Source organism: Cupressus sempervirens, chromosome 10, assembly GCF_028749045.1.
Source record: "Cupressus sempervirens isolate cs-2001-9-10 chromosome 10, ASM2874904v1, whole genome shotgun sequence".
NCBI classification, from domain to species: domain Eukaryota; kingdom Viridiplantae; phylum Streptophyta; class Pinopsida; order Cupressales; family Cupressaceae; genus Cupressus; species Cupressus sempervirens.
Window position 1 is genome coordinate 4,961,153 of NC_143127.1, and position 16,482 is coordinate 4,977,634.

Below are 16,482 nucleotides of genomic sequence, written 5' to 3' on the forward strand. Positions count from 1 at the left end.
ATGATTATCTACAACAATTATGATATTTTGTTTAGAGGCTCCCTGTAATGAGCTTTTGCATATGGCAACTGTCAATCCACTGCTAGAATCTGTTTACTACTTGCCATGGCAAATTGCATTCTGAATCCAACTCTACAGGGTTTGTAATCTCTATCAACAGGGTATAATGCACCATGCATCTTAGGATCATTTGTCAAATGCAGATGCATGAATATAAACTATTTTGATTTATCTTTAACAATTCACAATCGATGTTGATCTATAAATTATCATCTGTGTTATGTATTTAATTTTGAATAATGTGTGCAAACAATGCATATTATAATATTTATATATCTTATTAATTGACAACTGAACCTGGGGGGAAGTCTAGTAAACTGCCAAACCAAAGCTCAAACCGACAACATAGAGAAAAATAACATTAATAATCTTATTTATTGTGCATACCTGCCAAAGCAGTCTTCTTCTATAATTATTGACATAGAACATCTTGTACTAATTACCCAAACAAAAAAATATTGTACAGAAAAAAAAACCTACTTGAAAGGTTGAAATTGCTGTGCAGTTGATCATTAAAATTTATGGTAATCTAGAAAATTGAACACAAGTCATTAACTCCTACTGGGAGTTCCAGCATATTATGTAGGGCAGTACTAAAAGAATAAAAATTCAACAATCATAAAACATTTGCTTCATTGCTCCACCAAATTCCATTAGAGTGCGCTCTATCTTTTATTAAGCTTTCTAAACAAAAAGTTGATGACAGGGATTATCTACTAGCTGCCCCTAGGTTAATAGTAAATACAGTTATGTAAGGGCCACCACACCTTTCTAATGTTTTATAAATTCCCCACGCATGATACCGCTTGATACACCAAAAGCAGCAAGTGGAGGCATATTGGCTGGGAATGCAAGTACCTGACATCGCTTCAACTCCTTGTTTTCTAAGGCATTACAGTATAATAACAATATCAATATCAACTTAATAGTGAATAATATAAAATTATAAATAATGATACTGATGAGGTTACTAGAGGGAACGTGATGTGTTTGCACCTGCAGTAGCTGGCGTATGGCAACCAAAACAGATCCAACACAACATAGATCTGATATACACTGACAGCCAACAGGCATCAGAAAGACTCGATGTGTTGAGATGGAACTGATATAATGCCCACAAATGTGTTGAGATAGATCTGATTTATGCCAACAGGCAACAGCAAAACCTGAAACGTCAATCCCAAAATTACGTACAAAGTTGAGATAAATATGTTTTAGTGGCGATTCACAAATCATCGAGTCTCTCTCCACAAGTTTGGGATTGACATATCAAGTCATTCTGGTGCCTGTCAACATCGATCAGATCCATTTGAAAATGGGTCTGTAGTATGTACTACGTTACATATGGTTTACACGAACGTACTATCCTCAACATTAGTTGCACTACGGTCAAATGCTTAGATTGTGCAGCGGGAACATCGCATCAAATTAAATCTACAAATGGTGAAATCTGTTAGCAAAGCGAGAAATATATATTATATGTCAATATCCCATGTAACTGCTTATACAAGAGAGAACAAATGCATCATAGATTTAGGAATGTGTATCAAACTCTAGTACCCTCGTTAATATCACACACTAAATTGGAAAAATAACGACGTGCTACAGCCTACAAAAACAAACACAATAGTTCTAAGGGAAGGTGTATATCTAAAGAACCCCCAAAATTGAACGCAAAAATGTAAATTAAAAAAGTGATACAACAAAACCACGATGGAAATGCTTCCAGAACACGTAATTTCCTTCGACGGGCATTTAGGGGATCATGAAAAGACCGTAATATTAGTTAGAAGTCGCAGATTTCAGTACTTCGCGTCGTAAATCTGGTGAATTCGGGTCGGGTGCCACATGGTTAGACAATTATAAGGGCTATACAATAGGGCAGTCGAGAGTGAATTTATCTCAGATCCAAATTAGGGCTTCTGGATCCACGTATAGCAGAGTAACACTTTGTGGGTATGCAAAAAATTACTTCAATTTATACCGGTATGGAAAGCCAAGATAACAACTACAGAAGAATAAAACCAGCAAAGATATCAATCTCCAGTGCTAGAATCACCAATCGATCAATCAAAAGAGTTTGAGACTTACTTAATATAAGATTTGCCATTGTTGATGGATCCAGATTTCTGATTATCAGAACCAGCTAAGGAAGCGCGGATGCCCTCACTTCCTCCGTAGAAGAGATATGCATTTCCATTTTCCCTAAAAGTGGCGTGTTTGTATTCGTGCACTGAACCTTGGACTCCCACAGCCACAATCATGAACACCATAGAAGCCGCCACAAACATCCATGTCGAAGCCATGGAAAGGAAGAGGAATCCACTGCTCTCCAATGCAAATGAATTGTTCAGCTGAAGACCAACCCTCGCCCTAAGTAAAGGATCATCGTTTTTAGTAAGCTATCTGTCCCATCCAACACCAAATAGAGATTTAAAAACATGGCCCCCCGTGCCTGGGGTCTTCAGATTTTTCATACAAAAATGTTACACGCCTTTGTCTCACTCCTTGTTTTTACGACAAAAAATTCCAGATATTATAAAATGTTGAACAGTGGTTCGCAAGTCAAACAAGAAAATATATTGTTGGTTTTTACCTTGCTGGAGTCCGTTTTACAGCTCTCTAGATTCGTCTACTATATTTACTTTGACATTTTAGTCATATTCGCCAATGGCCATTAACCCATCTTTCTTAATTTATTTTTGATTGAGTTATTGTTTTAGATTATGGTTAAAGTAAGTTTTGAAGGGTCCTAAAACTCTTTACCAAAAATTAAAGATAAACAAAATTTTAGTCATATTTGCCAATGGTCATTAATCCATTTTTTTAATTTATCTTTTGATTGAGTTATTGTTTTACATTACGGTAAAAGCAAGTTTTGAAGGGCCCTAAAACCCTTTACAAAAAACTAAATATAAACATTAAAGCACCACCAGGTTTTATAAAGCCCTGAAACCTAAAGTTTAAAACATCAAAGTCAAGTTTTACAGGGATCTAAAACTAAAAGTTTAAACCATAAAAAGCGACCAGGTTTTCTAAAGCCCTAAAACCTAGAGTTTAAATAAGCTAGAAAGCAAAAAGTAAAAACCAAAAAAATGGCCCAAACCAGCAACCAACACACCCGCTCTACAACCAACACCTACAGTAGCTCTTTGATAATGTTTCTCACCTCTTTACCTACTTTTGCAATACTTTGGATAATGTCAATCGGAGTAAGAATTGGAACCTCAAGAGCCTTAGCAACCTTTTTCCTTGTACTTTGCCTAGTTCTCTTACTAAGTCCACCTAGACTCCCCATCCCTCCATTACCAGGAGACATTATCTCCTCGTTACTCTTCTTACCCAGACTGGTCACCGTCGCACATAGACTAGAAGTGACCAAATCCATTTTTTGACCATTTTCCCTTATAAGGTAACGAAGCTCCTGCTCATATTCTTTAAGCTTATCAAGGATGTTACCAATTTACACTTCCATCTGAGTTCTCCTAGTGCGTTCAACATCCAGTTTTTTCTACTTAACCCCTATTTTCTTCTCGAGAACCATTATTTCATTATATAGCCAAGAATCACCTTGAAGAGAAGTCTCTACTTTAAGCTCAGCAATGTGAAGAAAGGAAAGTTTAATATCCGGAGAGTCATCCCTCCCATCAACAACATCCTTGGCTCAGAACCAACTGCAGTAGTCACAATATTGATCTGGGTATTGGTAATTAATATCCAAATTCTCTGTCCTTTCCTTGTTTTCTTCTTTACTCTAGCTATTGTCCTTACCCACAGGGCCTTTATCTTCAATCTCCTTACCAGTATCCTCCTCTATTTTCTCCTCACTGGCATTATGAGAAAGGTGATCACTCTTTTTTCATCATCCTCCTTGAGGGCTTTCGACCCAACATTTGAGTCTGTATTTCTATCCTTACTTCCCTCCACATTGTCATTACCATTTGACACCCCTTTATTCCCAGAGGAGCCGTCTAGGTTAGAACTAAGATCCCCCATTTTCATTTTCTCATTATTATTCGAATTTTTAGATTTAGTAATTTCCTCAACATGTTTCTTAGTCCTCTCCCATTTGAAAACCTTATTGCTAACACTAGTCCCTTCTTCCACCTTTATTCTCTTAGGGCCCCTTTGGTTGCTAGAATATGACTTGAGAGTTAGCATTCGAAATCTTGGATTTGGGATTCCAGAACTTGAAATCTAGATTACAATTTTGTGAATTTGATTTGGGACTATTTGGTTCATCAAGAATTCATAATGCCAAAAACATTTCCTCCGTTTGGTTGCACATTTCTAGAATCAAAATATCACTGAAATGATCTCTCCTAGATGACAAATTGTAAGTCTTCCATCTTTGTAATACATTTTAACTCCTTGTTGTTGGATAGAATCAGTTATGCTTGAATGGAGATAATGAGCTACAACTGATGGAGTTAAAAATAATGTTACAATTTCCATTGGAATGAAATTCACCCTGCGCAAAAATAACTAGTTTCCTGAAACAATGTTCTCTTTCAAAATGAATAAAATACAACAAATTTAGGTGAAGCGGTGATGGAGAGTTGTAGCATCTATTCAGTGGGATATTGGTATTGGCTAGGAGTTGTTGCACTGTTGGGGTTCACAATACTCTTTAACATGCTTGTCACTATTGTTCTTGCATATCTAAATCATGAGTTATGTCAATACTAAATGCACATGCATTTTTTCTACTATCATAACTGGACACTACAACAAGAGTTGAATGAAGGATGATTCTACCCTTTCAGCCATTAACCATTGTTTTTCTTAGCAATCATTTATAATAATCCCCCATCGTGTGGCTATGAAAAAATATGGACGCATTGTCTTCGATTCCACATTTTCTATGCTTCTGAATTTATCGGAGCAACATTTGAATTTGCTTGGTTAAGATAGCTATAGGAATACATGAATTGTTGGGTGAATAGCCCCTCCTGTAAGCAGTTGATCTAGTTCCTATCGATCCAACCCAACTATTATTAACCAACCCTGGCAACCCACAGTTGAGCTCATCTAAAGTCGACAATCAATAGATCCATAATAAGAAGTCATAGCTTGAGCTTGTGGTGAATCAATGGGAAAAATGATTTCCCCTTAAACTGCTCACTCTATTACTGATATACTATCTTTCACCATCGCTCCAGACTTTCTCTGCATCCTTTGGAAACATGTCAACGGACTTGAAAATATGTTGATTTCATTTTATTTCCAATGCCCACTTTTGTCAAATTGGAATTAGAATGAGAATTTGAGAAATTCCACCTATTTTGATTGGAAGACCAAATCCTCAATTTTGAGGGTAAATGGGGATACCAGATTCTAATTTTTTCAATTCTAATTCTGGTTTTGCACATCCAAACAACGAATTAGAAGTTTTTAGGGATTACAAATGCTAATTCTCGTGCAGGCATAGGAATTGGAAATTAGAAGAGAAAATTTGAATGGGAATGGAAATGGGGAATGAGAATAGAAAATTACAATCCAATCCCATTTATCTCTTGTTTGGTTGCACAAACTTGAATTGAAGATTGAAGGTTAGAACCCCATCAAATTTTATAAATGAAAAAGAAAAAACATAATTTATAGAGGGTTTCATCTTCTCACACGCTTATTTTTAACAAATTCATGGCATTTGCAAAAAGAATCAGAAGCAAAAAACAGTAAAGCGAGTGAATCCAAATCCCCACATCGAGCGATCGAATCGCGCTGCTGAGCGATTCATTCACCACTATGCAGTGGTCTTCCATGAGTAGAATTCGAGGAATATATATATATATATATATATATATTCAATATCATCAGTTTGAAAATGGCCATGATTTTTCATTTTGAGGAGCTCCAATAGGAAGTTATAATGAAGCAGATTTGAAAACATTTTCAAATAAGAAAAATTCAAAATGGGAATGGGAATAACAATTCCAATTACAAGTATTTTGGAGAATGGACAAATGGTCATTTTGGGGCAAAATGGGAATACGTATTCCTATTCCCAATTTTGACTTGGCGCACCAAATAGAGAATTAAAAATGAATTCTAATTTTCTTTTCCTATTCTGATTGTATTCTAGCAACCAAACGGGCCCTTGGAGTGGGAATCATTACCAGACCCTTTCCTTTTCTCAAGAATCGAAGAGGGCTTTACAACCTTACTTTTACAAAAGTTTTCAATAAGTAAAATTAAACCTCCATGAAACACAGGATGAGAATCTTTCTTCCTATGTGCATATAGGCTTAGAAACAGAGAGTATTTCAAAAAAATAGAAAGGAAATCCTATCTTTGTGTCTAAAATGATTCACGAAAACAAAGTGAAATTTATAAACTCTCTTAGCCCTACCATCAAGAATAAAATACTCACGGAACATGATAGCACATCCCTCCAGATAACTTTTATTTGGTTTAGTTCGTAGAAGTCCCCATTTTTCTCCAAATTCTTCTCTTCAGCTTTTGTCTTTGGAAATTTCTTGAAAGCCACATTGGAGATACTAGTCTCCTTGTTGAATTTAATCCCTTCCATAGGAAGCCTTGTAACCTCAGCAATAAATTCTTTAGTGAGAAGTGTTTCTTCCAAGTATCACTATTTTTTTTAATTAAAAATATATATTTAAAGGTTAGTTTAATGATATGGAGGTGAAGAAGTACTAATCAATTTGAAGATAGAAAGTTTAAAATAAATAATTTTTTTTTTTAATAATTAAATAAGTAAAGACAAAGATGTGGTCTGTAGACTAAGGAAGGCATTACATGGATTGAAACAAGTTCCTAGAGCATGGTATGCAAAATTGGATAGGCACTTGTTAAGTTTAGGATTCAAGAAAGATAGTGCAGACAATAGCATGTAACTAATTAATTAATCAATAAATGCTACATCTATGTTCTTTAGTGAGAAGTGTTTCTTCCAAGTATCACTATTTTTTTAAATTAAAAATATATATTTAAAGGTTAGTTTAATGATACAGAGGTGAAGAAGTACTAATCAATTTGGTTAAATAAACGAGGAGTTAATATGGGTGTTTAATAATATGATTGAAGATATAAAGTTTAAAATAAATAAATATTTTATTTTAATAATTATATATAAGTAAAGACAACGATGCGGTTTGCAGACTAAGGAAGGCATTATATGGACTGAAACAAGTTCCTAGAGCATGGTATGCAAGATTGGATAAGCACTTGTTAAGTTTGGGATTCAAGAAAGGTATTGTAGACAGTAACATGTATTTAAGAAAGAATTTGAATGGTTTACTAATTATTGAAGTACTTGTTGATGATATAATCTTTGGAGGAAATTATGAGGCAGTGAGAAAGTTTTTGAGGAAATGAGAAATGAATTTGAGATGAGTATGATTGGTGAAATGAAATATTTCTTGGGATTGCAAATAAATCATAATGATGATGACATTTGTATATGTCATGCAAATTATCTTGAGAATCTCTTGACAAGTTTTGGATTGGAAAATTGTAAGCTAGTTGGCACGCCAATGGTTATAGGTTATAAATTGTCAAGCAAAGATGAGTCACCTGGTACAATGCAAACAAGATATAGATCAATGATAGGAGAATTGCAATATCTAACTCATACAAGACTAGATATAGTGAATGCAGTTGGTATTGTTGCAAGATTTCAGATAGATCCTAAAGAAACTCACCTACCAGTAGTAAAAAGGATATTTGTATATGTGAAGGGTGTATCAAATTATGGATTGTGGTATGATAGATCACATAATTTCACTCTATGTGCATATATTGATGTAGATTGGGCAAGTAATATGGATGATAGGAAAAGTACTAGTAGTGGTGCATTCTTCTTAGAAGGAAGATTGGTTTCATGGCTTAGCAAGAAACCAGAACACATATCACAATCTACAACAGAAGCAAAATATGAAGCAACAACAAATAATTGCAGTCAGATCAAATGGATGAGGCAAATGTTAAAGGACATAGGTATTGAATTTATTGAACCTATTATCAATCATTGTGATAATACAATAAGCAAGTCAAAGAGTTCAGTTTTAAATTCAAAGATAAAAAACATTGTTGTATAGTATCATTTTCCAAGGGAGAAGGTAGCAGAAAAGGAAATCAAATTGGAATATGTCAATACAAAGAATATTACATACATCTTTATCAAACCTTTGGCTAAGGATACTTTTAGCACCTTAGAGATATGTGGTGGGGGGGCGGGGGGGGGGGGGGTGTTGTAATGCCCCAGCCTATTTCAAAGTAATTGATGCAAGGATTGCATCAATCTAGTACAATCAGAGCATTTTTATTCATCTGAACTAGATGCTTGGGATGCTCCTACGGGGAAGTAGTCACTTTGGACAAAGCTACTAAGAAATCTTGAGCAATGATCTGTACAATAGTGTATGTTGAAATTTAGCATTTTAGCAGATTGTTTTGGAGATGATTGAATAAAGAGAGCACTTCAGATTCTTAGATTGACACAGTGACACCTTTCTCATTGATGTCAATGGGCAAGAGTAGCACGTGAAAAACCCTCTGTATGAATGGGGGAGAGTAAATGAGGAATAATATTAGTATGGGAGAGTAAGAGTATATGAGGTAGAAATTTCAGAAGATTGACTTATTTTAATGGAGAGTATTCAGATTGATGTTTTGGTTATATATGGTTTTTCATCATATGTTGTCATCAGTGCCAAAGGGGGAGATTATTAGCATGAATGTTGAATATTCTCCTAAAGGGGAGATTCATAACATGTTTAGGGAAATGATTGAGTGGGTGGCACTTAGATTTATTGCTTATGTGTTGTTGATGAAGAGTTCTCTCCTTAATACCAAAAACACACAATAGAAAATAGAGAATCCATTGAAATTTGCAAGAACTGCAAATTGGCTTCTTATTATCTCCACAACTATGAAATTACATATTTCTAAAATATAATACATGAAGGATTCGATAAGAATAAATCCATGGATTTGTAGAACACCTCCATGCAAGAACCCATCATAGAGAAGAAAAAGACGAGAAGGCAAGGATTTGGCTCTAAAATATGCAAGAATATATTATCAAACAAACATAATAAGAGAAATATACAATGGATCAATCCTTATAGAAGGTGATTGTAAAATTCAAAAGGGAAACCCTAATAGGTAAATGACATTTGATAATGAATATTTAATTATTAAATGGGAATCCACATGCATGAAGTGAAATCTTAAGTAGGGAGTGTTAGTAAATAGATTTGTCTTTCAAAAAAAAATGCAAATAATGACTCAAAATGCCTAGATGAAGACACAAATTCTACCAAGAGTTGGATAGATTATCATTTCATTGATGATCTTCCTTTGAATTGAGAGGTACATCTCCCTCTTAGAAGATATTCAATGAATTAAACACCAATGTGTAACTTTAACCTAAAGAAACAAAGGTTTTCTGACATTCATCCAAAAGAATGAAATGAATGTGATTGCTAGATTTATAATAAGGTAAAGAAGAGAAGATCAACAGACATGGATAGGACAACTTATTGAGCCTTTTGTATGCAGAGGAAAACAAAGATGGGTTGAATATCTCATTCTACAAATAATGATATGACAAAACCATGTTTGAAACAGGGTAAAAAGGCCATAAGATCACATTCAACCAAAAAAAAAAGTATCCAAACCTCACGATCTGGAATGCACATATATTTCCCTTTGAGTTCAAAAGCATAACAATATGATAGCATTATCATTTCATCTTTTTCATCATAATATTTGCAAAAGAATAAAATAGTTCCCCTACATTTCCTCCTATTATAATCAAAATACTATTCTCCCCCTCCTCTTGTAGCTACAGAACTCCCAAAACAGAAAAAAGAAGAACCCCTGCCTCCTTTTCTCTTGGCATATTTAACATTGGCTTTTTAGTTACATAATAAATTCTTTTAAAGTGGAAGCTTTAAACATTTTCCAATAAAGTTTCTTGGCCTTGAAGGTAAATATATCATTTTTTTATATTTATGCCCCATAAGGTAAACTAGTCTTATAAAGGTAGTTGTATATAATCTTTAACACCAATATTGTCTCTATTATCCATTAGGTTTGTGCCAAGGGTGTGTCAAGATAACATTTCTATGGAGATAGAGATGCCTCGCACACTATGCTTCATTTCAAACATGAAATTATATTTGATGTGAACACCAACCCATGGTTTGAGTTCTTTGTATTGAGGTTGAGCAACTTGCAAACGACCATCAGGCTCTTTAAATACTCATGACACCTACCATCATACTAGGATTCCTAATAGAGATAAGCTTCCATTTTGTCAAGCATATTAACATATATCCCTAATACAAGCAAAGTATTATACTCTTCCATTGGGCGTACATAATCTTCTGGGCCTTCAATTCTTCAGTTGTGACTTCTTGTCACTGGATGAGACACAATATTTTGATGACATCTTCTCAATGCTACAAACTCTTGATTCACATAGTGATAGGCTGGTGCTTTTTATGCTTTGGAAGTCAATATTCTTCATTATTTATGTATTTGTGGCTCAACACCGTTAATCTTCTACCATCACAAGAGAAGATGCAACATCTGTTATACCCGCATGCGCCATAATTGAAATAGCACAAATAGTTTGCGAACACTTTTATCTGGATTATTCTCATTGTATACCTATTTTAAACATTTTATCCAATGTCTACATGTTGCTTCCAATTTATGGTTGAATTGATGAGACTTAGGTATCTCGATGCAAAGATACTAGTGAGCCAACACTAATGTGGGTCTCGAGGGTCATCGGGCACCAATGATTTGCATCGAAGGAAAACTTCACTATACCCTAACTTGCACTGTATCTTTCATATTTCATGGTTTGTTAAAATCCAACCATTGATACTCCCTAAAAATTGTGCTCCATGTCATGTTAGTAACCTCCTCTGCATCTCGAGCGCATGAAAATTGGACTTCAATACTTAGTCTTTCAAACTAATTTGTTCTACATCTTGCAGCTCCTCATGTGACTTGGTTGCCCATTCGAACTCAAAATGAATCTGTAGAGTGCAGGGGATCAATCTTCAATCTATTGAGCATTCCATCAAACAGTTCGCATGTACTCTCTATGACCCTTAGCCTTGATTGTCAAAGCCATCATCTGACTTTTATCAATCAGGATCCATTGTCCAAATAAGATGGAGCTGGTTCATTTCATATGGTTTGATCCTTATATATGCTTCTGTCAAGTCATGAATTGATTCTTTCAACATTATATGACCTTCACGGTGATTCAAAATAATACAGAACCAACATACTGCCAATAATTATTAGAAGATTGATCTTCTTGAATTTGAAATGCCTATGATATCCTATCAAGGGGAAAATTTAGCACATGACCATCACCATGGATTGATATTTTCCTCACAAAGTTCTCAAGCTCGGTGACTAATTCTTTCATATAATTATTCAATAGTTATGTCAGACAAGGGTTCACAATTATTGTTAGTTGGGATAGAGTTTAACAAGGAGTTAGTGACAAGTGTTGTCAATATCATTTGAGAAATTTCCTATGCTCAACATTTTAGAACACCCTTTTTTAGAAAAGTCATGCTTTCAAAAGATTGGGACATATTTGGTTAAGGCCATTTGTAGGTGACTTCATAATCATTACATAAATTCATGAGTATCTTAGTTGTTATTGCACTCGAAGCCTCTTGTTGTAGACATAATTCCTCCTCAACTTCATAATGTATTTTGAACATCAATAATCATAGAATGATTCCCAATATAATTGTCGCCTTTAGATGTGTTTATGAATTTAATGTTCAATGTTATTTCTTCAAGTTGTGATTAAGAAGTATCCACTGCTTACATCTCCTCAATTATTATAAAGTGATGGACTTTAGATCTTCTGAATTTTTACAAATCTACAACTTAAAAGGTGAAATTTAACCTTGGAATCTAGTAAAATACAAACCCTACAATTGTATTAATGATTGAGTCTTTTGAACTCAGTGCTTGAATCTAAACTTGTTTTATTGTTTTAAGCCATCGATCCTCTAAATCTGCATTCTTATTATTGTGATGTGGAGCCTAATCAAATTTGGAGGTTTATTTGGCATGGTTTTCTCCCCATATTATTTTCGCGGGTGTCAAGGTGTAGTGCCCCTATGGGGTCCTAGGGTAGTGCCCTAGTAGGGTCGAGGGGCAATGCCCCCAAAGCCAAAAATGATCTTATACTACAAAAGGCGTCAGCTACTATTTTTCCATTGGACAACTTATTCTAGCCCTAATTTTCTAAGCAGAAAAAGCTTCTATAAAAGGCTTAGGGTTAGGGATTTCATAATGTAATGGTGATATGTAACGCCCCGCCAAGGGATCCAAAAGAATTAACCTAAAGTTTCACTAAGTTTGCTAAACATTTTTTTTTAAAAAGTAAGAAAGTATAACATACACATCAAACACATAGTAGCGGAAGTAATAACATGTAATCATCGACAAACATACATTGCAAGTTACATTTCTTAAAGATCCCAAGACGTTGAGTCACGTTTAAATTTAATTAATTCTAAGTCTAACAAATACCACATAAATATGAAAGAATAATCAGAAGTCCCATGTCCATATTATACATTTGTTCCGAATGCCTCTTGGCAAATTAATTCGGAATGCTCAATCATCCACTATACAAGTCACAGGGTATGAAAGGCTTAAAAGAATACACATATGTAAAGATCAAGATACAACATCCTCAAATCCATGATACAAAGTACAGTAAAAATATATGAAACTATTCACCATACATGATACATCCATACATCCATAATGATAAAACATCTATCATAAAATCTAACCATCCATCATAATAATCCAAGAACATAGTGAAGGGTGAATGCCAATCACGAAAACTCCAGCCACGGTGACCACGGAACGGATCTCAATGGTAAGAGTAAAAGCACTACCACCCGACCGCGTGGAACCTAAATGGTCCACTCCCACCGCGCTGAGGAGATAGTCTCAAGTCCCAAATAGGATAACAAAACCTATAATCATAAAAACTCTCTAAGTCCAGGAAATCCTATAAGTATGCTAACTCAAGGGTTCCTAAAAAGATCGACATCTAACTCCCAGAGGTACCACAAGACACGTAGGAAACCTAATATGCAAGCGGGAAAGTGTCATCGCAAAAGTCATGTAGAAGTTACCCGAGCAATCCCTTAGGAATCCCGGGTCCCTATTGATCCTGCAGCCACTAGTATCCTCTCGTACTAACGAGGCCTACTATGGAATGCAAGGTCGTAACCAAGCATTCTCTCTACCCCATCCTAGTCTGTACTAGCACTCAAGGCATGGGAGAGAACATACAATTATCTTGTTAGGTTCATTTTCTCTCATTTAGTGTAAATGTTTTCACTTATTAAAAACGACTTACAATGGGTTTCTCAAGGCAGCCTCTTAGGGCTCCGACCCCCATTGCAAGCCACTTCCCGACTCTACACATAGATAACCTACCCTAGGCTCATGAAATCATAAATCAAATAATCATAATAAAACCACCTCAGTCCTATACAAGCAACTGAAAAACATCATAAAAGATAATCCACAAAATTACATCGGTTCTTCATGAGCAACGAATAATATCAAATAGTAATCATATGATCACGACAGTTCTCTATCAGCAACTGAAGGCATCAATGATAAGTCACAAAAACCAATGGTTCTCCAATGAGCAACCAGAAAGTATCTCAATAGTAAATTATAATACTGATCGAAGACTCCAAATGGTCAAGTCAACACATGACATCATCAAGAATATAACAAACATTTCAGTCTAAGCAACCAGAAGGTAATACAAGTATAACTGATCGAGACTCAGAAATGGTTATCAAATATAAATAATCGAGACTCAAAAATGGTTAAGTTAGGTATCTCAAATACATACACCTCAGCTTCACACAAGGAAACTGGAAAGCAATAACAATCAGTAAATACATCCATCATAGAGCATACTATCACATTACCTTGGTTGGTTTGAAAAGATCGAGAACAAATCATCCTAGCCTCACATTCACAAACCCCGAGCCTCTGGTAACATCCTAAACTGGTCAAAGCTAAACCAACCCCATAACACTAAAAGCATAGACAATATATAGAAAACATCATAGTCTCACAATTGGTGTTGATTTGAAAACATACAGATGAGTTAAACAATAAGGTTTCAGTTTTCAGTGTTTATATTCAAGTAGAAAGTTTTATAGTTCAATTTGATTGATAATATACTATTGAGTTAATGTGAGATTTCCATTTCCAGTTGAACGTATATTTTAAACAGATAGAATCCATAGTTCACTTTTACAAATTATCCCGTTCCTAACTCCAAATGAAACACTTAATTACCCCTAGTTGATTTAAGTCAAAGTCCTAAAACAATCTAAGGGTAATATTTAAATTAATAATAATACTCGTTGATCTTTGATTATAATGATCTACACTTTCATTAAAAATAGTATTATAATATTAAACTTGCTTAAACAAATTTTTGATTTAATTAAATCTTAATTTAAATCAAACTTTAAATAAAGATTAATTAATAATACATAAAGGACCATATTGATGAAAATTTAAAACAAAAAACAAATATATATATATATATATATAAAATATTGGAGTGGGGCGGGGCCACCACTTCCCACGCCCCACACCCACGCTGCTAGCAGGGGTAGCCACCAGTGGTTGAATACACCACCTATAGGGAGAGGATCTGGTAGAGGCACGGGATGTTATTCGTGTGGACAGATTGGTCATATTGCAGCATACTGCCCACAACGAGCATCTCAGTATTCAGGACCCAGGCCAGCAGCATCTGAGCCTACAGTTGGAAATGCAGGTGGATCTCATAGAGTATTTGCAGCGGTGGATCACCGTCAGGCAGACCATCAGGGGACAGTAGTTGAGACTACAGGAGCTATCCGAGGTACACCTCTCTCTGTATTATTTGATTCAGGTGCTACAAATTCTTTCATTTCTCCATCTCTAGTTGACAAGTGTAAGCTAGAGTCGGTTAAGCAAGATCATGGTTGGCAAGTGGAACTAGCCTTAGGCGCTAAAGTTTCCACAAATTTTGTAGTTCATAAGTGTGGACTTAGCATAGGAGGGTTTGAGACTTCAGTCGATTTTTGAGTTATTCCTCTTGGCTCCTACGATGTGGTCTTAGGTATGGATTGGCTTGGCTCTCATAGGGCTAGTATAGACTGCAGAAAGAAGACCATTGTGTGTCAGGATGACTAAGGGAAGGATGTTGAAATTGTGGGGATACCGAGGCCTATATCCCTACGGATGATCTCTGCTATGCAACTAAAGCGAAGCTTTCGTAAGGGATGTCAGGTATTTGCCGTTACGGTAAATGAGCTAGATGAGGAAGAATCTACAAGGAAGACCCTAGATCACCCTATTTTACAGGAGTATGCTGATGTCTTTCCGAGTGAGATTCCAGGCATGCCTCCGAAGAGAGACATTGATTTTAGCATCGAGCTCACTCCAGGAGCGGAACCTATCTCTAGAGCTCCTTACCGTATGACCACTCAAGAGCTAAGTGAGTTGCGTTTGTAGTTAGAGGAACTTTTGGCCAAGGGTAGTATTTGACCTAGTGTATCACCATGGGGAGCTCCAGTGCTCTTTGTGAAGAAGAAGGATGGTTCTTTGCGCCTTTGCATTGATTACAGACAGCTGAATAAGGTGACAATAAAGAACAGGTATCCTTTACCAAGGATTGACGATTTATTTGATCAGATCAAGGGGGCTACAGTGTTCTCTAAGATTGATCTTAAGTCAGGATATCATCAACTTTGCATCAAGGAGGCTGATATTCATAAGACCGCCTTTCGAACTCGCTACGGGCATTATGAGTTCACAGTGGTACCCTTTGGGCTGACGAACGCTCCATCAGTTTTCATGTACTTAATGAATGGGGTGTTCTGTTCCTATCTTGATAGATTTGTTCTTGTGTTCCTCGATGATATTCTGATATATTCTAGGTCCCAAAAGGAACATGAGGAACATTTGAGTTTAGTTTTGCAATGCTTGAGAGATAATCAACTGTATGCCAATGCGGCAAAGTGTGATTTCTTTCAATCAGAGATACAGTATTTGGGACACGTTATTTCAGGCGAAGGTATCTCTGTAGACCCTGCGAAGATCCAGGCAATAGTAGATTGGCCTGCACCCACTACTGTGTCGGAGATTCGTAGTTTCATGGGTCTAGCTGGGTATTATCGCAGATTTGTTCAAAACTTCTCCAGAATAGCACACCCTATTACCTCCCTTCAAAGGAAAGGAAAGAAGTTTCTTTGGACAAAAAAGTGTGTAGAAGCATTTCAGAAACTCAAAGAGCTTCTGACCAGTGCACTGATCTTAGCAGTACCTGATCCAGAAGGTGATTTCATGGTGTGTACAGATGCTTCC

The 16,482-nt window shown here is 35.7% G+C and overlaps 1 protein-coding gene and 1 long non-coding RNA gene across 2 annotated transcripts in view; both read right to left on the minus strand.

The window, feature by feature from the left end:
- Positions 1–2,408, minus strand: part of LOC149532278 (uncharacterized) — a 41,388-nt gene extending 38,980 nt beyond the window's left edge. Inside the window, exon 1 of the mRNA XM_089806941.1 lies at positions 2,152–2,408. Coding sequence (XP_089663067.1) covers positions 2,152–2,366 — 215 coding nt within the window. The 5' untranslated portion in view covers positions 2,367–2,408. The remainder of the gene's footprint in view (positions 1–2,151) is intronic.
- Positions 823–1,520, minus strand: LOC149532279 (uncharacterized). Its single transcript, XR_016357995.1, has 2 exons — positions 1,057–1,520; positions 823–944 (listed from the first exon to the last, which is right to left on the minus strand). It is a non-coding gene; the product is annotated as an uncharacterized LOC149532279 (long non-coding RNA).
- Positions 2,409–16,482: the final 14,074 nt, after the last annotated feature.